At 37.6% G+C, this 25,217-nt stretch overlaps 4 protein-coding genes across 12 annotated transcripts in view; 2 read left to right on the plus strand and 2 right to left on the minus strand.

Moving 5' to 3' along the window:
- Positions 1–759: 759 nt before the first annotated feature.
- On the minus strand, positions 760–9,410 carry LOC113675252 (b(0,+)-type amino acid transporter 1). Of its 2 annotated transcripts, none has more exons than XM_089209247.1 (10): positions 9,107–9,410; positions 8,026–8,151; positions 6,792–6,891; positions 6,665–6,709; positions 6,465–6,588; positions 5,408–5,511; positions 4,883–4,979; positions 3,176–3,331; positions 2,069–2,246; positions 760–1,236 (listed from the first exon to the last, which is right to left on the minus strand). In XM_089209247.1, the coding sequence occupies exons 1-10, from the start codon at positions 9,408–9,410 to the stop codon at positions 1,133–1,135; spliced, it is 1,338 nt and encodes a 445-aa protein (XP_089065373.1). In that variant the 3' UTR covers positions 760–1,132. The 2 variants fall into 2 exon arrangements, with proteins under 2 accessions (XP_089065373.1, XP_089065372.1); XM_089209246.1 differs by having other exon boundaries at positions 8,903–9,410.
- A 906-nt stretch (positions 9,411–10,316) lies between these two features.
- LOC149044369 (uncharacterized) lies at positions 10,317–12,980 on the plus strand. Of its 2 annotated transcripts, XM_089209250.1 has the most exons (3): positions 10,317–10,700; positions 11,043–11,103; positions 11,339–12,980. In XM_089209250.1, exons 1-2 carry the CDS (start codon positions 10,317–10,319, stop codon positions 11,070–11,072), a joined length of 414 nt encoding a protein of 137 aa, XP_089065376.1. In that variant the 3' UTR covers positions 11,073–11,103; positions 11,339–12,980. The 2 variants fall into 2 exon arrangements, with proteins under 2 accessions (XP_089065376.1, XP_089065377.1); XM_089209251.1 differs by lacking the exon at positions 11,043–11,103.
- Positions 12,092–15,303, minus strand: LOC113675254 (uncharacterized). Of its 3 annotated transcripts, none has more exons than XM_027191805.2 (2): positions 15,043–15,164; positions 12,092–14,562 (listed from the first exon to the last, which is right to left on the minus strand). In XM_027191805.2, exon 2 carries the CDS (start codon positions 14,559–14,561, stop codon positions 13,806–13,808), a length of 756 nt encoding a protein of 251 aa, XP_027047606.2. In that variant the 5' UTR covers position 14,562; positions 15,043–15,164; the 3' UTR covers positions 12,092–13,805. The 3 variants fall into 3 exon arrangements, with proteins under 3 accessions (XP_027047606.2, XP_089065375.1, XP_027047605.2); XM_089209249.1 differs by having other exon boundaries at positions 12,092–14,567; positions 15,043–15,152; XM_027191804.2 differs by having other exon boundaries at positions 12,092–15,303.
- A 437-nt stretch (positions 15,304–15,740) lies between these two features.
- Positions 15,741–25,217, plus strand: part of LOC113675256 (uncharacterized) — a 29,194-nt gene continuing 19,717 nt past the window's right edge. For all 5 annotated transcript variants that reach the window (XM_089209239.1, XM_089209241.1, XM_089209245.1 and 2 more), the window contains exons 1-15: positions 15,741–16,014; positions 16,132–16,217; positions 16,316–16,406; positions 18,972–19,090; positions 19,316–19,359; positions 20,370–20,457; positions 20,556–20,621; positions 20,800–20,861; positions 21,476–21,549; positions 22,214–22,293; positions 22,971–23,065; positions 23,853–23,915; positions 24,361–24,415; positions 24,552–24,684; positions 25,008–25,092. In XM_089209239.1, coding sequence (XP_089065365.1) covers positions 15,975–16,014; positions 16,132–16,217; positions 16,316–16,406; positions 18,972–19,090; positions 19,316–19,359; positions 20,370–20,457; positions 20,556–20,621; positions 20,800–20,861; positions 21,476–21,549; positions 22,214–22,293; positions 22,971–23,065; positions 23,853–23,915; positions 24,361–24,415; positions 24,552–24,684; positions 25,008–25,092 — 1,181 coding nt within the window. In that variant the 5' untranslated portion in view covers positions 15,741–15,974. The remainder of the gene's footprint in view (positions 16,015–16,131; positions 16,218–16,315; positions 16,407–18,971; positions 19,091–19,315; positions 19,360–20,369; positions 20,458–20,555; positions 20,622–20,799; positions 20,862–21,475; positions 21,550–22,213; positions 22,294–22,970; positions 23,066–23,852; positions 23,916–24,360; positions 24,416–24,551; positions 24,685–25,007; positions 25,093–25,217) is intronic.

A 25,217-nucleotide genomic window follows, 5' to 3' on the forward strand; every position in this document is an offset into this window, starting at 1 on the left:
TCTCCTCTAGACATTTCTTAGCTAATTAGTTCCAAGAATTTGGTGTTAGATCAAGATAACTTCTACCTGATAAGTTTGTGTATTCTCATTACCTGTTTGGTGGATAATGTATGGATATTATAGGGAGAAGTTAATCCTCGGGATGAGAAAATATCGGCACGCTAGGCAGTAAAGATAAAAAATTACTTCGAGTAATGGAAATTTATACAAGTCTTACTTTAAATGGCTTAGAATTATATGGTAATTTAGTATTATTAACTGAGTTGATAACATATAAGCTACATATAAACTTCACATCATTTCACTGCACGGGAAGATATGAACTCAATAAATTGACCTCGCTCCCAATGTGTGGCTTCATAGCTCAGGTGGTAGAGCATCGCACCGGTATCGCGGAGGTCACGGGTTCGAATCCCGTTGAAGTCCTGATTTTTTTCAGGCTTCTTCTTTCCAATTGCTTAAATTGGAAAATTTACTGCGATGATCACATTTCACTTTCATCTACAACCGCAGTACAAATATGAATTATTTCATATAAACTTCACATCATTTCACTGCACGGGAAGATATGAACTCAATAAATTGACCTCGCTCCCAATGTGTGGCTTCATAGCTCAGGTGGTAGAGCATCGCACCGGTATCGCGGAGGTCACGGGTTCGAATCCCGTTGAAGTCCTGATTTTTTTTTCAGGCTTCTTCTTTCCAATTGCTTAAATTGGAAAATTTACTGCGATGATCACATTTCACTTTCATATAAGCTACCGTAAAGAGCTGACGTGTCGAGCGCTAGCTTTTAAACTGTTTACGGTGGCTAATTTACGTTATCAACTCAGTTGATAACACTTAATTACCTTGTTATGCTCTCCCACCGACGCAGAATTACAGTTTCTTTAAAACTTGGCCCCTTTGCTCAGAATTATAGCTTTACAGAGGTGTGTGACCAATCAGAACCGATCATACGATCAAACACTAACGCGAATTCCTTCAAAAGCTTATACCCAGTTTCTCTCCTCTTCTAGCCCCTAAATTAGGGCAACAAGGTTACTATTTCTATCAAGGCTAGTTTTTTCTTCTCGTGGTTTTTTCAGGTCTATAACAAGAATCCTTCCTCCTTTCCATTCTTTATTTGTTTCTATTCAGATAGTTGGCTCATCAATGACGAAGATGCCTCAATGTCTCCTTCCTCCACAGGAAGCGCCACGTCGCAGATTGTTTGAAGTTTGTAAGTTATACGATCTGAAGAGAAGAATGAAGAAACGCGTAGATCAAAGAATTGTTGAGACTGGAGACCTCTTGTTAGTCTTTCCTAGAGATATTTCCAATTGATGTTCGAAAATTATCGCCGCCTAATAGGCAGTTAATGTTGGCGGTCAATTTTCCATAGTACCCCTCATTAAACTCCATTGGCGACTTCTGATTCCCTCTCCGTTCGCTCTGGAAACCATGCGACCCCCCAAAAATTCTCCACACACCCCCCCTCCCCTAGCAATTGATAATGAACGGTCCCCAACATAGGTCTGGAAAACTCGCTGCGCACTCTCAGCCACGTATGACAGATCGCAATTTGGTTACACAAGATTTCGAGTTGAACAGTTTACACATCGTAGCTAGCGGTTTGCAGAGCAACCGTAAACCTAAGGTACGCATCCTACGTCCTCTCAACGGGTCATAAGTTTATCATCAAATTAACATGTGTAGCATAGTATCAGTGAGAAAGCAAGAATCTGCAAAAAACACGCGGGAAAGAGCACTGAGACACCCGCGCGTGACTTCTCAATCCAACTCAACTCCTCGCGTCTGGTTTAATGGAGCGCCTGCAACGAACATAATATGCCACAAACTTTTTAGCATTGCCCTTTAAAGGCAATCAAGAATCGAGTTTATTTTCTAAATCAGTATCGTCATTTTCTAGGATTTATTTCGAAAGTGTAAGCATTATAGTCCGTACAACCTCTCAAGAGGGGCAAGAGCACTCACAAATTGCGTATCGAGTTGGATTGTAGAAAATCTGATAGGCCGATCGTGTGGAAAAGATTCATCAATTTTTAAAAGATTTATAAATACTTACTAAAAAAGAGGAGGAAACACCGTGGAACCACTTCATATCGAACAAACGCCAAGTAAAATGGAATTGCAGCTAAAACGAACAGCACGCAATAAAATGATTGTAGTGGGGCCTCATAAAAGGGCGCAATTACCAGGTACAATGAAACCACAACCATGAATATGGGAATTCCAAACCATACCTGCAAGGAAATGAGGAGAAAGCTATATATTTGATTATAAAACCAAGTTAAACGCCAGCGACAAAAGTTTAGCTGGTGATAATCGAACAGCCAATCAGCGAAAAGGAAAATTAAATGAGGAGCCAATAAGAACGCATAGTGGAAAAAAAATATATTTCATGAAGCGCGGGAAAAAACTAGGGAACAAGCCGCGGTTGATTTTTGTTTTAAACCTGATTGGTCAAGAGGATGGCGCGATTTTCCCAGACCAATCACGTGGTAAAGTTAAGCAAATCAAAGTAATGTCGGATTACTTCCAGTAATCAATTGAAAACTTCACTGTCACATAGCTGTGAAATGTTATGTTCAACCACAGAATACGAATGAAGGCGAAAATGGAGGCAACGCTTGGTCACCATACTAAGAATGCAGTCATTGACAGCTGGTATGACCTTATCAATTTACTTTATTACGCTTTGTGATTGGCTTAGAAACCTCGCTCTTCCCTCAGATTTAAAACTAAAACCAAACGCGACTTGGTGACCCCTGTTTTTCCTGCGCGTTGACCAGGTTGATTGTTCTTACTCTGAGTTCATAAGTTCCTTGTGATAATTATCTTTGATGAAATTGATCTTATTTATTATTTTCCGACATATACACTCAATTAAAATATGCCCTAAGTAGGCCTCACCAGCATGGCATGGGTTACTTTTTTCTTATCTTGATAACAGTTTTGTAAATTTAAAAAAAAATTGAATAAAACATTTTGGAAGTGGCTTTCTTTGCGATTCTCAATTTAGAGGTTTCAAAAGACGCTCCCCTAAAACAAGCACCTCAAAGAATTGTCGACTCATTAAGATGAAGAGGATGCTTTCGCACATTCATTCAGAATAACGTAAATGAGACTAAAAGTCTTTTCAAATAAATCAAATGAACGTTGTAATGTCCACCTTGAATGGTCGCCTGACCTCAGGTTCTTTGTACCTCAGCCAAATGATACTTGAGATAGAAAGTAAATAGCCGAACCAGGTGAAGAATCCCATATAGCTTAGAAGCACCTCAAAAGACGAAGAGTCAGGAATAATCATCACAAACGAAATGATACTCTAAAAAGAGAAACAAAACAAAAAAAGACAATAAAACGAAGGAAAAAACTTCGACAAGTTTCGACACCGCCTAGTCAACTTGTCAGTTCTTTTTGGAATGTCACTCGCCCTTAGAAAAACTTGGGGCGTCTTAAAGGAAAGCTTGGAGGGGAAAAGACACTAGCCGACTTTGAATGCAATATTACTTCGTTTAAAATCGGAATTAAAATCCAAAATCCAAAATCGGCCATTAGTGTCTAAAATCCAAAATTGGCCACTAGGGTCCAAAATATTTTATCGGCCACTAGCGTTCAAAATACAAAATTGGCCACTAGGGTCCAAAATACTAAATCGGCCATTAGTGTCCAAAATACAAAATCGGCCACTAGGGTCCAAAATTCAAAAACAGCCATAAGGGTCCAAAATACAAAAGCTTCAAATAGGATCTAAAATACAAAATTGGCCACTAGGATCTAAGATACAAAATCAAGCATTAGTGTCCAAAATCAAAAATCGGCCTCTAGTGTCCAAAATCCAAAATTGGCCACTGGGGTTTAAAATACAAAATCGGCCACAAGGGTCCAAATCCAAAATCAGCCATTAGTGCGCAAAATCCAAAATTGACCACAAGGGTCCAAAATACATAACCGGCCGCTAAGGTCTTATTAAATACAAAATCGGCCACTAGTGTCCCAAACCCAAAAAAGGCCGCTAGGGTCCAAATCCAAAATCGGCCACTGGTGTTCAAAATGTAAAATCAGCCGCTAAGGTCCAAAATAACTTAGTGTTTTGTGTACGCTTTTAAGCGTTTTGCTGCAGAGAAACAATAATGAGCAGCGAGGCCGCCAGAGGCTTGGGAAGTCATTGAAAAACGCCAGACACGTGTCGTTGGCCGAGTGTAAAATGTCGCACAGGGAGATTTTTAACTTTTCGTTGCGGTACCATTTTCGCCAAAGTTTATTGAAGTTGTTTCTTGTGTTAAGTAGTACTGTTGCACAACCTCAGGTTGGATAGCCTGTGAGAAAGTTCTCGTTCGCGTCGCTTTAAGAGCATCTCGTGGGCTTCTCACGAGATCATTGTAATCAGGCTATTCAACTTTTGCATGAAAGTCTCGCAGTAAAGCCTAGACGAGGTGGTCTCCGTCTAGTTTCTTACTTACCGTCGAGATATGTCGAAGGAAGGCTATTAAGCGTAACTTGAAGTGCGATTTAACATAATGCATATTATATCTCAGAGAGCAAGGCTATCATAATTAATTCCAGATTTGATCAGTTTGAAATTAATTCAAACCTGATGCGCATTAATTGGCGTCATTTCAGGAATATGTACGCCATGAGCAGCACTCTTTTTCAGCAGGTCAGTCCATCGTGGGCTTCCAAAGAAATCAGAGAAAAAGATAACTTGGCAAAATGCGAATAGTAGAGGTGCTAAGCCCGGACGCTTCACACCGAGTGCTCATGTTCTTATATTTTTCCCGGTGATTCCTTGTGACTCACTAATAACGGAAAGTTGGGAAAGACGGGACAACAACAGTTTAATGACGATCGCAATTCCAAGAAAATAATAACTTACAGAGAATATGAGCCCCGGGAGAGGGGTTCTTCGCTTGGTATGAATCATGGCGAGAAAGCGAGGAAGATGACCTTCTCTTGCGGCAGCGAAAGCTAATCTGAAATTCAATATCATTCTGAAATCAATCGAAAGAGTTTGCAATCGGATGAAATCTTACAACCGTCGAAGTCGGCTGTAAGAGAGTGAGGGGGGAGGGGTAAAAGTAACGGCGTAAAGCAAGGGGTGGGGGTGAAAGGATAAGGGGCGAAGGGGAGAGGGGTATGAGGCCTGCTTGTTCGAATAATGTAAGATTTGATAGGGGTGGGGGTGGGGTGGGTGAGGAACATCTAATCAGTGTATTCAATGAGTATATCTCAGCCGGTAGCAAACACGAGTGATATATGATGTAAGAATCTCCTCACCCCTCACAGACCCTTGTTTTAAACTCTGTTTCACAAAAAATTCAAGGCATCAAAGAGGCGCTCCTCTAATATTAACGAGAAAACTCCAATGAACAAGCATGAAATAATATCAACCTTTCCATACCTTCCTCCTGAAAAGGCACTGCCATTGGCGGAACCAAACGTGGAGCAAGAGACGAGTATTGGAATACTCCAAGCCATGACTCCATATAACCGGTTTGCTAGGGTCTGTCGAAATGGAAACAAGAAAAATACTCTATACTTAATCTTAATTGCAATTTTTAAAAGTGACCTTATCTTCTTATTCGTGCAAAGCCTGAGTTGTGTTAAGTGAGTTTCGCTTGGTGATGACCGATCTGACGACTGTGGTGGGGTAGACAAATGTCAAAATGTTGTTTTTTTAAAAGCTAGTCTTTGTAGATCACGAAACAGCGAGTTATTATCTCCGTGGTGAAGTCATAGTGACAAGATTTTTGCCTCCGCGTTGATTATCCTTGAACACCGATATATCATAATTCTCGAAAAACAAACATCCTTCATCTATGGTCCACAGACCTTGCATTGAGAGTCTTAAGAGACCTTAAAGAAAGCGCCTGTTTTGGAGCTAAGTTATTTAAGGTAATCTGTAAACAAAAGTTAAAACTGAAATGGAGAACGCTATTTGATAAATGAGCGTTGGCTATTGGATTAGAAATAGGAATTCCCCCGAATAAAAGCTTTTTAAGGACCACACGAGTTGTGAAGGCGATCATCCAGACGATTACACGCGAGGAGAGAGTTACCTCTGTAATTTTCCGAGTATTTCTCCTCGCTCGCGCACACCACTTTGTACGCACTGACTCCCATTTATCTGAGGGACTGTAAGGTAGACTAAAGGGATTTCTATTGAATCGAATAGTATAGGCTGAATGATTGGCCAATGGCGACGATTCTCTGAGATGACGTGAGAGAGTTGAGCGTTTCCTATGTTCACATTGCGCAGAGTTTAAAGAGTGTGATGTTCTAACGGAACTAATCAAGCAAGGTACGGTCGCATTTGTTGTTACTGCATTTTGATCAGAAATTACCTTAAACTCTGGCAAGATGGTCCTAGAATCAATTTGTTAAATGTTGTCTAATGAACATGGTCTTAGTTTTACCGCTGGACCGTAAATCAAAGAGTTATTAGACGAGTTACTTACGACAGCAACCGCATCAGTAGTCAGAAATTCCTGTGGTGTAAGCACCGTAAGGTATCCAATAATCACCAACAGATAGCACACTATCACAAGAGGGATACCAATGAAAATGCTAAGCGGAAGGTTCCTATGAAAATACATGCAACAGAATATTCAAAACGATTGTAATGTTATCAACTGCCAGTCGTTTTCGTGTTTCTCACCTTTCGGGATTTTTTATTTCCTCTATGACATAATTCAGTTGGTTCCTATGGAAGAGAATGTTGAGGTTGAGGTTAAGCCTATAAGAATCAAACGACACTCAGTATCGATTTCCCGTCATCGACTCACCATCCATTGTATGAAAATAGTCCATTGTAAAAGGCAAAGGCAAATTTCCCTATCTCTGGACTAGTTCCGTTAAATGCGTTTTCAAAGGCATTTGTATAGCCTGCAAAGAAATGGAGCAAAATAATGATTTCGGAGTGAAGAAAACGCAATAAAAGGTTTGAATGTTTTTCTGAAAAGTTGGTGTTTTCCCTGTGTGCAGTGCCTGTATTAAAGGCAAACCATGTAATTCTGAGCCAGTTGAAACGCAATTTTGAAATTCCAATAAGAGGTCGGAGGTCGGAGGATTTTGGTTGCGTCACGATAAAATTTGCTAGATCCCACCTGTAAATGCGTGACTTTAAATTTGCGTGACATTTGTGTTACAGTTGGCCTTTGTGCCATTTGATTCCTTCGGATAGTCTTTCTCTCCCGCTGATTTTTAGTTGTTGCATCGTACGCCCTTTCACTATTCACTGTTCATGTCCGGCGTTCATCCCAAGTTAATTTCTTAAGTTTGGTTTCAAGCCATCGGCGTATAGGGACTGATATGTTAGTTGTATTCGCTTTTTTTTCACTTTTGTAGCTTGCCCCAGTTATGCAAGGTAGCGTTTCTCTTGCTATGATCTTATGTCTTTGTGCGTGTTATTTAGTCACCGCCTTCGTATCGTCAGGAGGTTATTTCTAGTTATAATTTTCCTTTATCTCGCTTCGAGCAAGCTCTTTCGTCTTTATTTTGTATATATATTTTGTGTTTGCCGTGGCACTTGGTTCATTTATTAGTTCCTTTATTATGTTAGATTCATTTACGCTGGTTAAGTTGCCACGTGTTTAATTGAATACAGTTGATTGTATAAGTCCCTTTTTTAATTCGCTTACAGTTTACGAGATTGATTAAAGCCATGTCTCTGTAACGTATCCCCTGGTTTGGTTGGTATTTTCTTCGATCGCGATTTTCTTGGCTCTTCATTCGGTCTTGATGTTCGTTTGCCGCATACCCCCTATAAAGCGCTACAATATTCTTATGATACCCACTCATTGGCAGTTAATGACGTTAATTGGCAGTCAGTTTTCTACAGTCCCCTCCTTTATACTTTGTTGGCGACAGAGTATAAGGGGGGGTGGGACTTCGCTCCCCCTGAAAACCACGTAAACCATCTAAACCCCCCCCCCCCATGATAAACAATGGATGGTCCCCAAACTGCACTCTGGTTGACGATGATCACACTACCTCAACGAATCATAGAAAAAAAATTACCTTGTGTTAAGCGAACAATTCCTGTGAATACCAACATAAAAATGGCGATCATCTTGGCCGCAGTAAAGAAAATCTGTATTCGAACGGCCCATTTCAAGCTTGTGCAGTTGACAAAGGTGATAACGCCTGAAGATTCGATGACAATGATGAAATTAGTTATATTCTCAAGTTGCCATTATTTGACAACAAATTGGCACCTTTGGTAGTCTGTCAGATGATCCACGGGACTTTTTGCGAGGATTTCCCAACCTCATTGTCTTAAAAGAAAATTTGATGTAATTAATTGTTTTGATGTCCATCGTGTATATTTGTTCTCCTAGAAATTCTTTTATTTTTTTCAAAGCCTTATCATAAACCACATTTCAAAGCGTTTCATATGCAGCGTATGGAAGGCGCACGAGGAGCGCGATGTCACGACTCGCAGTCCACGCTAATTCTCGCGAGTTGTTGCTTGTTTGGCGCTGTAATCTCGACAGCAAAACAATCACATCCTATTCCATATACGACTGAGTTATTGGACCGTTTGATTTCTAGAGGTGGTCAATTTTTTCACTTGTACTAGAAATTATCATTGTCCTAGAAAAAAGAAGCAAAGATAAAACAGGTTAAAAAAATAGAAACGAGTTAATCAAGCGTATCTAGTGTCTACTGTTTTCAAATAGATGATAGACGATTCTCGGGGAAAGAAGCAAATGAGAAGCAATTTTCTAATGGGCAGAACTTTGAGTTACACAACACTCGGATCAAGTTCCTTGAATACATGTTCGAAATTTGAACCTTAGGAACTGATATATTACCATAACAATCTTGAGGAGATTATATTATTGAACGAGAGTACGACAATATAAACAGATTTACGTTTCTCATCTGAACCTACCTAATGCTGCAGCTGCTAGTATTTTAATAAGCGGAACATACTCTTCACGACTTCTACATCCCGGTAGAAACGCCTCGACAGTGTAGGCTCCAAATACTAATAAGACCATAATCTGACTAGCCGGGTTCATAAACAACACGGACATCCACGCGTACAGGAAAGCTGGAAGAGGACCATACGCTTTCAGCAGATACTGGTACTCACCACCTGATTTTGGAATCAAAGTTCCCAATTCGCAGTAGCATAGTGCTCCAAGTAGAGAAATCACCCCACAGAAAGCCCACATCACCAAGGACATGCCAACTGAACCGACGTAAAACAGCACCCATTTCGGTGTCGCGAAGATGCCGGAGCCGATTATCGTGCCGATGAGAAGAGCAGTTCCACCTGGAATTCCCAAAGAACGTTTCAGAGAAATCGGATTTTCTTGTGGAATTTCTTCGTAGGGCTCGCTATCTTGGTCGTCATAGCCCGCAAGCAGGTTTTCAGCTGATTCGGATGACGCCATTTTCCACCACTCTATAACTTTTGATTTAGATTAGAGTACATCTCGTGACCTCGGTACAGTAAACTTATGACTTGCATCACGCTCTTAAAGAACGGAAAAATACTAACTGTGCGCAGTCGCTCTATTGTACTTTTTTCTGTTAAGAATTTGTCTGTACAGATTCAAAAAGTAAGTCTAGAAGTGGAAGGAGGATTATCGAGGATAATGTATTCCATTTTTTAAAGCTAAGTCACGCGCTCATGCAAAACAACCGAGTCGAAATGCGAAAGAAAGACAAAAGCCATAAAATCAAGAGGCAGAACATTTGGCATTTCACAAGGCGCAGCAGAGGTGTTGAACTTTGGACAACCTGGAAACAAATCCGACGGTGAGATAGAGAATTTGAATCTGAGAACGTGAGAGTTTCCATTATCCACTTGGCTACGTGCCTGCTGTCTTTATTATGTGTTTCTGTTTGGAATGTAACTTGCCAAAAAGGGTGAAATGTTTAAGGGGTTTCACATTGTTAATGCTGTCATCACATCTTTAAATTCAATACTAAGCGAGGTGAAGTAAATGGGCTTTTACTTGGGTTAGAAGAGCGCAGAACACGCCATCACAATGTTAATGTGCTGCATACAAAATTAATCAGCTTAGAGTAACCTTGAAACGTGAAAATGTGTGATAAGCTTACTTGCACGTATCTTAACTTGGTAGTGTGGAAGTGTAGATGTGTGGAAGTGTAGAAGTTGGAAGTGTGGAAGTGCATGTGCAAATCTGGAAATATACAAACGAGTCGTTACCTTACTCACTTCTATCTTAACTCGGTAGTGTGGAAGTCTGAAGTCTGGAAGTCTGAAAGTGTGGAAGTGCAGAAGTGTTGAAGTGTGGAAATGTGGAAGTGTGGAAGTGCGCAAATCTGGAAATATGCAAATGAGTCTTTACCTTACTCACATTTGTCTTGACTTGGTAATGTGGAAGTGTGGAAGTGTGGAAGTGTGGAAGTGTGGAAGTGTGGAAGTGTGGAAGTGTGGAAGTGTGGAAGTGTGGAAGTGTGGAAGTGTGGAAGTGTGGAAGTGTGAAAGTGTGGAAGTGTGGAAGTGTGGAAGTGTGAAAGTGTGGAAGTGTGGAAGTGTGAAAGTGTGGAAGTGTGGAAGTGTGGAAGTGAGGAAATCTGTAAATATACAAATGAGTCTTTACCTTACTTACTTTGTCTTGACTTGGAAGTGTAGAAGTAAGGAAAGTCTGGATTTTCCAAGTCATTACTCACAACTGTCTTTGGCTGTTTGCTCTCCAAGTCTGTTGTGCATGGTATGTAGACATGTGTCTTAACAACAGTTATAGTCTTGCCTCAATAATCCTGGTTTTATCTTATTTTGTTACTGAGCTTCAGTGGTAATTTTTCTAACTGCATTTTTGGGCTTGAAGTGCTAACTAGAAGATAAACTTCGGTAGAGCTTATTTATCATGTGGCCCTCAAATCCTTCACCAATGTCAGTTCACTGTTTATTTATTTAGCTTTCAGTCTAACCAGTTCATCTACCTCAAAAAATGTGTGGGCTTTGTCTCATGAGTTTAAACTGCTGCCGTTTTCTTCATGTTCCTGTGTTAATCGAAATGAATGGTTTCATTCTGTCTTGTTTATTTCTGTAGAAAACTTCTGCCAAGCAAAATGAATTTTGAGTCGTAGATCAAACTTTCTCTGGTTCTTAAGGTATGCAACAAGTGATGCAACAAATAGATAATTACTCAAGGGGCTGGAACTCCTTGTTTCTTTGGAATGTTAACTACAGTATTTCTGCTATATTTGAAAACAAATTTTAGGTTAAAATGTCTTCAAACCAGTTTGACTTGCATTTCACTTTGCCAGAAATGTCTTGATCCTTAAATGTTTATTTCTTAATAGAGACTGATGATAGGAATTAACTTTTATGTTCTCTGCTGTTTAGTGAGATGTGAAGTGACCCCCATTACATTTAGGTGGTACCATTGACAGAATGGATAGGTGTGACATTTACTGTGGGAAGCTGGTATTCAGGAGATTGTCATAAGTACCAGAAGCTTACTAGTGGTTTCAATTATCAATCTGTTGTCCTCTTCATGCAACTTGCCTCAACTAGCTCATGCTATATACAACTAATTGTGTCTATACTTTATTTGCAACTGTAAAATTACCAATAAAGTTTCTGAGTGATTAGGTGAAATTATGTCATGCTCCTTAGGAGTGTTTGAGCTTCCACAAAGAGAGCTATAAAATTTCTTAAGTGACTGATGTATGATTTGCCTGCCATAAAATTGGCACAGCAGAATCCCTTGCTAAAAAACTGTAAATTTCCTTAAACAGGCATCCAAGTCTGTGCCCAGTTATTTTTTGCTTAATGTGCAATGTCAATGTCACCTTTTGATCGCTCTCATTTCTCTACAATCTGATAGGTGTAAATCATCCATTTTCATGAAGAGATCAATGAACCTCCCCACATTAGTTTAATCTGACCTCATTTAGTCTTGTTCCTGGGGGAAGAAGGCTTTTGAAAATGTTTTGTTTTTCATCCCTCAGCCCTACTGGTTCTTTGTTGTTGGGCTTGTAATAAGTCTTTTCAGACCATCAGATTGCCACATAACTTGTAATCAATAGGTTAAAGGTAAGGTTGCAAAGAGTGTATACGATTCTGTTGTGCAGTTGAAATGATAAATGAATATGGTTTTTATTTGGAAATAATTGATTTATTTAACTATTCATATTACAACTGGAAGCCCAAACTAGTACTTGTTTTAATTCACAATTCCCCCACATCAAGTTGATCATATCTGATGATATTTCTGAGACTGATGATTGAAAAGAGTTTTCCTTAAAGTAGCATTGAAGTAACATTGAAGGCACACTGTGATTGGCTACTTGAACTCTGGATATCCTTTGCCATTTACCTCTACACAACTGGAGCTGGATAAGCATTTGAAAATATTGTAATTATTACAGGAATAAATGACACAACTAATAAATAAATGAAACATGTTACTGGCATATTGAACAAAATATTAATAGGCTATAATAGTGTTATTTGAGTTTTTGTATAAAGAGACAATTTAGTATTTCCCAGTCTCAACAGTAATTACCAGAGACATGGCTAAGAATCATCTCTTTCATTAACTGAGTCTATTAAAAAGAAAAAGATATGCTATGAATTTATTTATAAATTGCTGTGTTTATAAATAATATGCCTGAGTGAAATATGTTACTGGCATGTTGAATATCATAATAATTGGTTATAATAGGTCTGTTTAAGCTGTTATATAGAGAGACAAATTTTTTCCACTCTCAGCAGTAATTAATCAACAGAAATCTCAACATTGAGACATGGTGAAGAGTAATCTCTTCCATAGATGAAGTCTATTCAAAAGAAAAAAAATGTTATGTTATGTTTTGAAAAAAGAGCCTCAATGAAACATGTTACTGGCATTTAGAATATAATATTGTTACTTTTCATTTGTAATACAAAAAATTGTTGTATATAGAGAGAATGCCTGAATTTTGATACTATTCTAGTATTATGAGATGTACAAGTGCAGATTAAAGAGATGTGACATTTCAAAGTTACAGTTTTGTTATTCGTGACACTAAGGTGCTTTACATATTGTTTGCATTCCAGCTAGTGAAAAGGGTTGTTAATAGTGTTCTTTTTTTTTCAGATCAATCATCATGTTTATATTTATTGCAGATTCTATTATCATGAAACACATTTTACTCATATTTAGAGATACCTTGTTGATACTACAACATTTTTTTCACTTTGTTTAGTTCAGACTTCGCTACCTGCTGTAGCATTCAATGGTCCCTTGTGGATGCAAATAAATCTGTATAATTTGTTCACAAATAACTTTGATACATAATATTTTTCTAAGCAACTTCATTGGTAAATCATTATACATCCCAATAAATTCTCAAAGGTGTTAATTGCTGGTTGCTGCCTGGATATTAAAAAGTGGCATTTCACTTATAGAAAAAAGTCATACATTAGTGGAAAACCCAGTTGAATGAAGAGGTGAGAAGTGGCTGGGATTGAAACAATGTATACTAATTTTTGCATAGTTATCTTTGTGAAGTAAATACAGCACTCTTGTTGAAAGATTGAGTGTGTAGCTACAAGATCAGTAAACAATCTGGTCATAACAATGAGGAAAGGGAAGAGCTACATGTCGATCAAGACTCATTTAAGCTACTAAACTTTGAACTTTGCACCAATGCTAGAGACTTTAGTAGCTGCCCCCAGTATGGTTTCTTGAGCTAATTTATTGAAAATTGCACCTTACAAATGTTGCTGTGTGTTATAATTTTTTTTTTGTCTTTTAAGTATTGGTCCCATCCTGTATATCACTGTAACATACCCTTAGAAAATTACAACTCCCTGACAAAAAGGTTTAATTTCTTTGCCATCGCTGCCAATGTTCACTATTGTGAATGTTCCAGACCTTAGAGAATTCTTCGTCTGATGAATCTACCAGAACAAATTTCAAAAATTTAGCAGCAAATTCTGCACTTAACATCTTCCCTTCCTTTTGAACCTCATCAAAATAGGATACATGAGGCAGTTGTTGTTCCTTAGCCAATTTAATATGTTCCCACAGTCCTTCTGTATCAACAACACCTGGAAGAACATCAGCAATTTGGACATGTGACCCTTTCAATTCCACAGCTAATTGCTCGTAAAGCCTCTGAAAAGCCATCTTGGTGATTCCATAGGTAATTGTTCCAAGCTGCGGTTTTTTAGCAACTCCTGTTCCAAGGTGAATTATCCTTCCCTTGCTGCAGTTCAATTTCGTGAAAAATCCTTTGGCTAGCATGAGTGGTGCAGTGACATTTACTGCAAAGGCATACTCAAACTCATCGCGCTGAATATCCTGTAGTCTTGATGGGACTCCCACAGCAGCATTTTGGACCAAATATTTTACACTGTCACCCTCTGGTATAAAATCCAGTATCTTTCTTTGGCCATCAGTGGTTGCTATATCAACAGCAAGAGGATAAATGCTGTCTGGAGAATAACTTTGGGTTTCTTGTAATGGCTGAAGTCTGCGTCCAATTGCAAGGACGTTCAAATCATGACGTGACAATTCCTTAGCCAAAGCAGAACCAATACCAGTCCCAGCACCTGTGATAACTGCCCAATTTTTCATCCTTTTCTTGCCGGACAATGTAAACAAGTGGACAAGACAAATGTTACCAACATACTGAAGATCAGAGCTGAACACCATTATTTAATGAATGTAACCGAGAAGTTGCAATTCATCGACCCGTATAAACAAAGTCTGTGAATAGTAACTTCTCGGTTACATTCATTAAATCTCTAAACCAGAGTAGTACCAAACCATGTCTGATTCTTGGACCCTCCCCCCCACGCCTCGTAACAATTTGACGACAGCGTAGGAAATCTCGTCCGAAATTAATAGCAATTTTTTTCTAAGAAGTCACCTTGATAGACAGACATTTACTAATATCTTTTAAAAGAACATTTCACATGAATATAGTTTTAAAGGATTACGTAACGTTTCAGAAAGCGAAAGTCGCGTCTCTGATCCACAACATTACGTAATAAAAGGAAGTCTGGAGCTCCAGGCAAATGATCTGGAGAGTATAATTAAAACATTACGTTGGTACCTTTCGCTCTGGAAGGTGTACTATACCAATTCACCGGTCCGCACGTTTCCTACACGCTTAATTCAGAAGGTGATGCCCAGGCTGTTCGCTAGCTTCGCGTGACAGGAAGCGTGACACTGGGGCTTAAACGGAATCACAACCTGATGGACTCAACAGCTGTGTACTATATGTGCCGCTCAGCAGGTTAAGGTTTTCGGGGTAAAAATCCTATTTATATATCTTCCTTTTTAATCATTTTCCTCTCTGTTACTGAGAGAAAAAAAAAAAGCATGACGGAAGTGTAAAAACACATGGCTCAATGGGTCAATCTGTTTTTCACTTTCGGTGGCTCTATTTTTAATCCTTCCTTAGCAGCCTGTTTTGAAGCGGAGGAACTTTCTCACAACATGTTCCCACTCCTGGAGAGAGTTACAACATGTCTTACTTGCATGTCTTTGTTGCTGAGGAAACTAATTATTTTTCCCTAACGAAATTATTTTTGATTGATTTCTTCCAGGACTCTCGTCACTTCATCAAGCATTTCAATCTTCTTTATCTTAATCTTATTTGACAGTTAGAAGTCTTTAATATAATTTTAAAAGACTTCGTTTGAAATATGATACACTTTATATTTTCAGAGCGATGTTTGATATTTGCACTTCAGCCTTCAGAATTGACCAATCGGAAAGCCCTTCTAGTTCTTTAGTTAAACTTTGCCTGTCCAGGGTCCCCTTGAGGTTGAAAGCATGTCCGCCATCTTAATCACTCTGACACGACATTCTTGTGGCAGTATTATTTAAGGCCTGGCATGCTCGGATAGTCCTTCGTCCTTTATTGTTCTGTTTTAACCTCTAGGGAAGTTTTTTATTTCTGAAATTAGACAGTGGGTGTTTAATTCATCGATCAAAATAGCTTTTACGCTCTGGTCAGTAGTGCGATCATTCAATAGCAACATGCCTAGTATCCCGGCCGCTAAAAACGCGAACAAAGAAGGTAAGGCTAATTTAACATATATTTTGGAAGCAAGGGGTGATTTTTAAAGTTTTATAACCTGGAATAATTCTATTGAAGTGAATTTAGGGCAAGGTAATTTGGCAATTTTCAATACAGGCATGGCGAAAACCACTACAGAAGACAGCGACACCGATGAAAGCTACGACAGTTTGCCTGAATTGGTGGCTTGCACGGACGACGAGGTTAGAAAAGTTGATTTTATTTGTAATTTTCGTGTACGTCATTGTATTTATGGCCGGTGAATAACGCGAGTTCAAAACTCTTGTTACCTTAACTAAAGGACTCCGAGGATGAAGGTTACCGTAAGAAGTCTGCGTCCAAGACTAAAACCAAGGGAAAGGACAAATCAACAGCGAAGGCAAAAAACAATGGTCAGTTTATTATGAGACTCCGAATTAGACATAAACTTGATAGTCAGTGCTGTGAATGTGAAATACAAAAGGATAAAAGTAGAACCTGTAGAACTCGCTATCACTGAAATTACTCAATTAACCACGTTGTTAATTAAAATTGATTTGGCAATGATGCTTACGTTGCATTAATCTGAATAAAGATATATCGGAATTTATATCAGAATCGAGTTACTTCGAGAGACCTGATAGGCCAAAAACCTTTCGTTTATTGCACTAGTAAAACCAAAGAAATTGATTCAATTCAAATTTATTCATAAAAGTAATAAACCGCATTTTCTATCGGTTTTATGATGTAATAATCCCTTTGATAGGTTGGGTGAACACTCAAAAAGTTTGCAAATCCTTTACCTCTATCTCATAATTTGTATACTTCTTTGTGTTCTCCATTGTCCAGCATGGTTTGTTATGCTGGCAAACCAAAAAAAAGGAAATGAACACACCAGCTCAAACATCTTTGTAATTAAGACTTTTCTGTATTAAGTCAATTATTTTGTAATCATGACAAATGAAGAGTTAAGTTCCTTCTGCTCAAAGCCAAGAATTTGTAATGTTAGGATCAGTCATTTTACTTGAAGTCTAGTGATGACTATTCCCACCAGTTTCTCTCTTTTGACCAAAAACAGTGGAGTAACACTCAAACTCCCAAGATTCCCGTCACCTACTGCCATACATTTGCTTGTAACTGAGATAAAAGAATTTGGTGTGACAGTTGTTATTAATGTTCTATTTAATCATTTGTTTTGTGGATAGTGTCTTAAATTACACAGGGATGTTACTTTTTTATTGCATCTTGGGAATTGATAAGTGAAAAGCAGACAACAGGATAGCTGATTTCTATCTTGTTGTACTCTTTGCACTTTCCAAACCTTCTTAAAATGCCTATGACACAAAATTATTTTTTGTATAAATATTTAGCTTATCATATGTACAAACCAATTCTGATAGAAGAAAAATTTCAAAAAACTTAAAACTCGTTTTTTTTGGGCCCTGAAGTGCTCTTATTCTGTTTTAAACGTCTCCCGTGGACTGGTAACAAATTAGTAGGTGATTATGTAGAAAACTGTGAAAATTCTCAGTTGACACCTACATCTTTTGTAATTTTGTATCTGTCAGCATTAAAATACTCTTGAAATAATATGTAATAGAGATGTATACCCACCTTCAGCAAGCTCTACTGAGAATTGTGATGCATCATACTTAAGTAATAGGGAAGAAATGGAAGTTGTGAGTATGGTTCAGCCCTACAAAGGAGAACTGCATGCATCAAACAGAGATTTTGACAAAGACTGACAAAGACGGTTTCTCAACTGCAGTGTTCAGGTCAAGATTAGAGTAAAAAATTTCTGTTACTGAATATTTAGTTTGTTGTGTTTGTGTTTTGTTTTCTAAGGCGAAATCTATGGTAAGAATAGCTAGTTGTGTTTGTTTCTGTTGCCATAGCATTTTATTCCTTCACACTGTGTGACAAAGGTTCCCTGTAGTCAATGCTCTAGAGTTTCATTGCTATAGAGAAATTCCTGGAGTAAACCAAGAGCTAACTTTCGACAAAAGAATCAGCTGTATCAAGAGGCACAGTAATTTTTCACCAAGAAGTCATCAGGCAGTTTCACTGCAAGTTGCTCCTTTCCTCAGAGATTGTAAAGGTAGAGGCTATCGTCATGATCATCGAGCCAATCAAACTGAACAGAAAACAAACCCCAACCCTAAGCTATAATCAACAACAGGAAGAGCACTATTCTTTGCTTGCAAAATGTCAACTAAAAAGAATGTGGAACAATCGTGTACAGTGTGGGAACAGGCTGCTTAATCAGCACTCTTTTTAGCTGACTTTGATTATCTTCTCCTGATTTGACTAGTGGTACATGTTCATAACAGGCATCTTCAAAGCTTGCATGGAGCACAAGGCAGATGACATTGAAGAGTAAAATCTCCTTGATGTTGACAATCGAGACATGTCCATTTTGGCCATAGAGCTACATCCTTCGGAAAGTAGTGTGTAGAAATACATGTATAAATGTATTATTCTTGTAGCTAACATCATTTGGCACTCTGGCCATGCAATACATTTGCCCTTTCTTCTAGATTTTTCCTTTCTCCACCATAGTTGCCAACATGTGTTCACAGTTTTCAATGTCACAGCTATGTAACATGATCGTTTTGGTCATGCACTTAATGGGGGCACTTTTCGGCTGCCAAATCATACTTTCAATGCACAAAAAAATGGTCAAGGAAAACTCACTAGGCACTAAAGTTGATTATTTCTACTTTTAAATACAGCTATCAACCTGAAAATGCAAAAAAATATTTCATGTCACAGGCACTTTAAGAGGAAGCAGTTACAAATGATTCTAAAACATTATTTTTAGAGAATTAACAAACATTTAACATGAATATGTGGGGTCAACTTAAAATAGCCTGTGAGAATGACAGTGATCACAACCCTTTTGTTTTTCTTCTTGTTTTCTACTGTTTCTACTTGGTTTGATGTTTCATTTTCTTTTTCTTTTTTTTATCAAATGATAGCTGAGTGTGCAGATATTTGGTATAAACTGAGCAAAGATGAAAAGGAAAGTCACATCCGTGTCATGAGGATATACCTACTATCACCTTTCCTGTTTGGTCAAGTTTATCAAGATGACAAGGTAAGACACATTTGTTATACTCATTTCAAGCCTGGTTTAAACATCACTACAAGTGAGTGAAACCTAATTTGTTAAGTTTTGACATGAGAGTGTTGGCTGAATCAATTTACTTGCTAGACTGAAATGTTTAACATGTGTGTTGCTACATTTGATTTGGGGCTTAGTGTCTAAATGACTTAAGGTTTTGTTATTGAACAGAACACTTTCATATGTTCTTTTTCTTAGTGGATTAACTGGGCATATGATTGCAAGCTGTTACCCTCCAAGAGGTATAATATAAATTTGTTTTTATGGTCTCAGTCAGTAGTAGTTTCAAAAATCAGGATTCAGTATTACAATTTGGGGAAAGATGTGAATGACACTTGTTCAGTGCTGAATAGATTCTTCAGATTACACTATTTTTACTCAAATTTTCTCATTCCTTTTCTTGTACTATTTTTGCAGTTATGATTAACTCCAGCCCTTTCACTTCCAAAATCAAAAAAATTTTAATCTTTGCTCTGAGCTCCATACATTGCTTATAATTTTAGCTTAAATTTTGTGAATTTGGTGGCCAATCAAACCTTATCCCTAAACATGATATGTTTTCTTTCCTTCTTAACACCTTTTTATTAGAAAATTTATTAATATTTTAAGGAGACATTTCTTTTTGGTTACTTCTGGGAATGAAAGGGTCAAGCTTCACAGGAAATTTTAATGGGATTAAAAGGCTAGTATCATTGATTGACAATTAATGGATTGATAAGTTTTTAGCTGATAGTTCCTTCCTCAAATTCCTTGGGGATTATATCTATGTGGGACTGGAATCACTCAGTCAGTCTGGAATTGGGGTGATTAAAATTTATTTTCTGCTTCTATGATGTCATTTGGTGGATCATGCACTCTTTATTAAATAGCTGGTGACTTCACTAGTGAAACAAGTGCCTGTGCTTGTGAAGTCAGGTTAGGACCATTTAAGTGTTAGGTAGACACTTTCAACCAGTTGAAGGGGCCCCCTAAAAATTCATTGTCTAATTGCAGAATACAAAAAAATGTAAACCATGCAGATTGTTGTGTTTTTTGGTGACTTAGAGAGAATTAGAAGCAAGTTCCTCTAGGGCATTTAAGGGTTAATGAGGAATTCAGGGTAAACACCATATGGTAGGCATTGTTTCTGGAAGAGACTAAAACTGTCACATCAAATTTTAAAATGGGATATCACTTCAAGGTTAGAATTTTTAGGCTCTCCTCTACCTAGCACCTTTCCTGATTGTATTTTTGTTTTTTTTTTCTCTACTAGCGACTTTGAGATAAAGGAATTGAGTGAGGAGCGTTTTAATGTAGTGGATTTAGTTGAAACAGCATTCAACAAACTGGCTGAAAACGTGGTTAGTGTAGTGCTTTTGAATTAATCATGTCCAACGAGAAGACTATCTTTGATTGTAGTGCCCTCATTAAAATGTATACTTGTTTGATTATTCTTTAGCTTCTAAAAAATAAAGATGGCTTGGTTAAGACACTGGACATTATGGGGAATCCAAGAATGACAATGGTAAGTATGTTAAGATAGAGCTGAAACTGGTGGTGTTTGTTACAGACCTCTTTACTAAGCAAGGCAAGCATTACCACTTTTGCAAACAATTATTGTTGTTTGAAACATAGCTATGTATGGGCTGTGTAATTAATCTGTTTTCTGTCCAAACTTTTTTGCTTTATTTTTCTTTGACCAGTCCCAACACAGTGACAAGGCAATAACCTGTGCAGAGAGTTTTCTTTCCTTCAGCAACACAAGGTAATCAGGTTTTTACTCTCTGAAATGTGCAACGGTTTTCTCAAAGGTTACATCAAGTCAACCAAAGGTTATAAAGTAGTCTTTAGTGAAAAAAGAAAAGGGATGTTTCACACATTTTGCACAATGGGTTGTGTTAATGACTATATGTCTATGAGCATGTTCAAGCTTGCTTTCCTAAAAAGAATTTAAAGGTGCACACATCACCCAAAGGCTCAATATGTGGACAACCTAGGTTAAGGAGGCAATTAAAATCTTAAATTGTGAAAGAAAGCTTATGATTTTCAAGCCTTGTCCTGCATGGAGAGGACAGAGGTTTAGAGGTTTCTTATTTAATTGAAACTCTTGTTTAAAATATCAAGACATAAAATCATTTATGCAAAGTTAATGCTCAATTGCAGTTAAAGGAGTACTGAACAGATGTTATCATTTCTCAAGGCAAAGATTCCTCTTGATAATAGTCCAGATGTACTGTGTTGTTTGATGTTGTTCTGGACATTCCCCTCAGCTCCCCCCTTAACTCTCATACTTTTCTTAAGAGAGTTTGGCTTTTAAACTCTTGAGTGTTGCAAGCTACTAGAGACAATGTCTAAATTTATATTGAACTCTTTTAAAAGAGATAAGATCAAGCTGAAGTCAGGATTGAATAAGAAACAAGCAGATGTGGCCCTACTTTTAGCACACAATCAAGGTAAGATTTCGTGTGCTTGTACAGTGCATGATACACACCTGTATTTGAGTGGAAAAACTCAGCATGTGACCTGCTTGACTTATTTAAGTGCTGTTGTACTTTTTGTAAATTGTCGACTAAGTTGCTTAAAATGTATGTAGGGTCAAAGGGGTGGCCTTAATCCATGGATAAGTAGAGGTTGGGTACCTGAGACGTCTAGGAGCTTCCACTATTGGTGGCCAGCTCCTAGATGGAGATTGCTCCCATGACTGGCAAATCTAGGCAACCCAGCCCTGAGCCCTCAGGTAGAAAAGGGAAACAGGCACCAATCACACTGAATAAACAGTGGAAAGAGGGAGGGAAGGGGTGCTTGGACTATGAGCTGCCACTCCAAACAATGCTGAACACCTCAAACAAAGAGCGCATGGAATTCCAATGCGTGCTCGTAAGCAAAAACTGCTCACTACAAGAGAACACTGATGCTCTTTGTCATTAACTCCAGTAAATTGCTTTCAACTTCTTTAAAAATTGTTTATTTTGGATGTTTCCAAGAGGTGATTGCATAAGGAAGTTTAAATGTATTTGGCTTAGAAGTTTCAAACAGAATTTTTCTACACAGGCTAGTATGTTGGGAGTTAGTTGTGAGAGAGGGTCAAGTGAATGACAATATTTACTTTTCCTACAGTTGCTGATCATGTCAAACAGTTAGCAGCTGGTGTGGATCTTGCTGAACAGTTCAACAAGAGGTGCAAGGAAGAAGAAGAAGTGAGTGTATTTGTTTGGTTCTGATCACTATTGAAAAGGTGTTTGTCATTTTTTTTTTTGTCAGGAAAGAATGTGAGGTGTGTTTATGTACTTTCCCCTTGGAGATGCATGTAGAAACAATGTATTAACTCTTGCAGAGTTTGCTTAATCCTTGGCTTGTGCAATGTTTTCCTTTTCAGGCAGTAACTGGTAAAATTTACTGCCTATAGTACCTCTTACTACTGCCTAAAATTGCTTTGAAGTCTTGAAAATTTAACAGGTAAAAGGGTTATACTACCACTACTCTTTGACTTGTCATGTATAAAAAATAAAGGAGAACAATGCATGTGGTTCATGGAAACTTTGTTTTTCCTTGCTCTGTGAAAGGTGAAATAATTAGTTTCATTCCCTAGACATGATATATTTTGTTTCACACATGTCTTCATTTTTTGTAAGGTACAGAAGAAATGTCACGTAAAGTTGTTCATAACTAAGTGAGACATTGTACTCTGCACATTAAGATTTCTTTGTTCTACAAAGTTGGCGGAGATCGTACATACATTTGCTTTTTGTTCATACTTGTTTGCCTGTTTAAAACCAGGCTTTAGAATTGGCTGTTAGAGTTTAAAAATTGAACTTTGTTTTCATTATTTAATGCAATCTAAAGAATCATGTGATTGTACCTTTCTGCATTACAGAAAACTGTTGACAAAAAGAAAGAGGGAAATGATGCATTTACCAGTGGAAAATATACACGTGCAATTTCAGTTTATTCTATGGCTCTACATATGAGGTAAGGGTTAGTTTTCTGAAAGTAGTATTTCATTTTATATTATAAATTGCAACTTTTCTAAATCTCTATCTGGGAGGCACACATTCAATTCTAGTCTAAACTCAAATTTTTTTAAGACTTATATATTTTTCTTTTTGCAATGCTCTAACCCTTTCACTCCCAAGATCTTCTATTAGTAATTCTCCTTACTGTCTGCCATATGCCTGAAGATTTCTTATAATTTCAGTTCTAAGAGTTTAGTGTTGGATCAAATGATAATCCTGTAATTGATGTTTTTCTTTATTCTCATCACTTGTCTACTTGATATTGCATTGATTTTAAAGTGAGAAAGTACATATTGGTCACTGCTTGGAGTGAAAGGGTTACTTGCAACTCACCCTTGAGGATCATTTCTTTACTTGCTTTGTACTTCATCTGAAAATACAGTTTCTTTGTTTGGGTGGAGCCTTCCTGTTAACCCTTAACTCCAATGAGCGACCAAGACAGAATTTCTCCTTACAATATCAATACTATATCAACTGGATAAGTGATGAGAATAGAGAAGAATATCAAGTTGGGGATAATTGGTTGATCCAATACTAAATTCTCAGAACTAACATAATAAGAATTGAATGGTTGACAGTAAGGGGAATTACAAATTGATCAGGGAGTTAAAGGATTAAGAACATGATAGGTAGTTTCCCTTGTGGATAATGGAGTCATGACTGTAGTTACATTTTCAACAATCATACTTCCATTGATTTTAAAGTTTACACAATTAAATGTGATGTTTCTTTTCTTTTTACAGCGCATATAATCACGTTCTTTATTGTAACCGATCGCAGAGCTTCCTTAAAACTAAACAGTTAGGGTAAGGTCATAACTACATGGATCTTTGCCTATGAACATTTAAGTTACATCAGTTGATGCACAAATCTATTGAATGACATTTTAAGTTTGTTTTTCATTATAATAAAGCACAATAGCTGTGTCCTCTGTTCTTTGATATTTGTTGTAGTTGACCTAGAGGGGAATTGCCATTTACTGACCTGCTAAATTAGTTAAGAACATGAACAGCACTATCTCTATAATCTTCATGAATTGATGGTCAGGCCAAAATTTCACAGTGTATGATCGAACTACTCCTGCTAACTTTCAATCTCTTAATTTGCCTCTAATGGTTTGTGTGATGGTGTTTTTCCTCATCTTGCATGCATATTTTTGTCATTGCACGAGAAAAGATCACATACCTCAAGGTATGTTAGACTCTCTCTACACATATAATGGAAGTAATTTAGGGTTGTTTGTTCTAACAGGAGTGCCCTTGCAGATGGAAGGAGAGCAGTTGTACTTAAGGCAGACTGGCATAAGGTAGAGAGTTTTATTATAATTTTAATGATAAATATGGTTGTTAGACTGAGTATGATTGCCTTGGTAATAACAAAGTGACTTGCAAGTCACATGTAAATACTAAGACAGTTCATAATGGCACATTTGTGTTCTTTAGGCTCAATATAGATATGCACAGGCATTTTTTGAGACTGGAAATATTACTAGAGCAAAGGAGGCAAATAGAGCTGCATGCAAAATTTGCTCTGACAAGAAAGATCTGGAAGCCCAGTACAGAATGTTTGACAGAGGTATGTCTTTTTTACATTTTTCTTCAAGACAAATACAATTTTGATCATTGCAAGAGCCCATTTTAACAAAAGTTCTTTAGTAGATTAATGTACCAAACATATAATTCATCAGTCAATACCTCAAATATATACCTGTATTTAGGGCCTAGCAAGAAACACCGTGCTTTGGTGTACCATTTAAGCAAGTATCCAGAAAATTGACCCCCTTGACAAAAATTTGTGGAGGAAAGGGAGACTACCTGAGATTTTTAATCTAAACAAAAGAAACTAGAAAACTATGAAAGAAAGAAACTATGTTGTTTTCCCATGTCCTCTTAATTTAGTTGCTAAAGATGGTAAAGGAAAAGCAACAGAAAATAAGAAGCCATCGAAAACTTCTGTTGCTAAACAGAAGGATTCTAGGGATAGGTGAGTTAGTAGAGAGAAAATATTTGTTGATGTGCAAATTTGAAATTCTTGATAACTGGGGCATTCTTTGTTGCTAGACTGCTCTAATTTTGTTGAGTTCAGGCTCTAAAGTTTATATGTGCATG

Source organism: Pocillopora damicornis, chromosome 6, assembly GCF_964200805.1.
Source record: "Pocillopora damicornis chromosome 6, jaPocDami1.2, whole genome shotgun sequence".
NCBI classification, from domain to species: Eukaryota; Metazoa; Cnidaria; class Anthozoa; order Scleractinia; family Pocilloporidae; genus Pocillopora; species Pocillopora damicornis.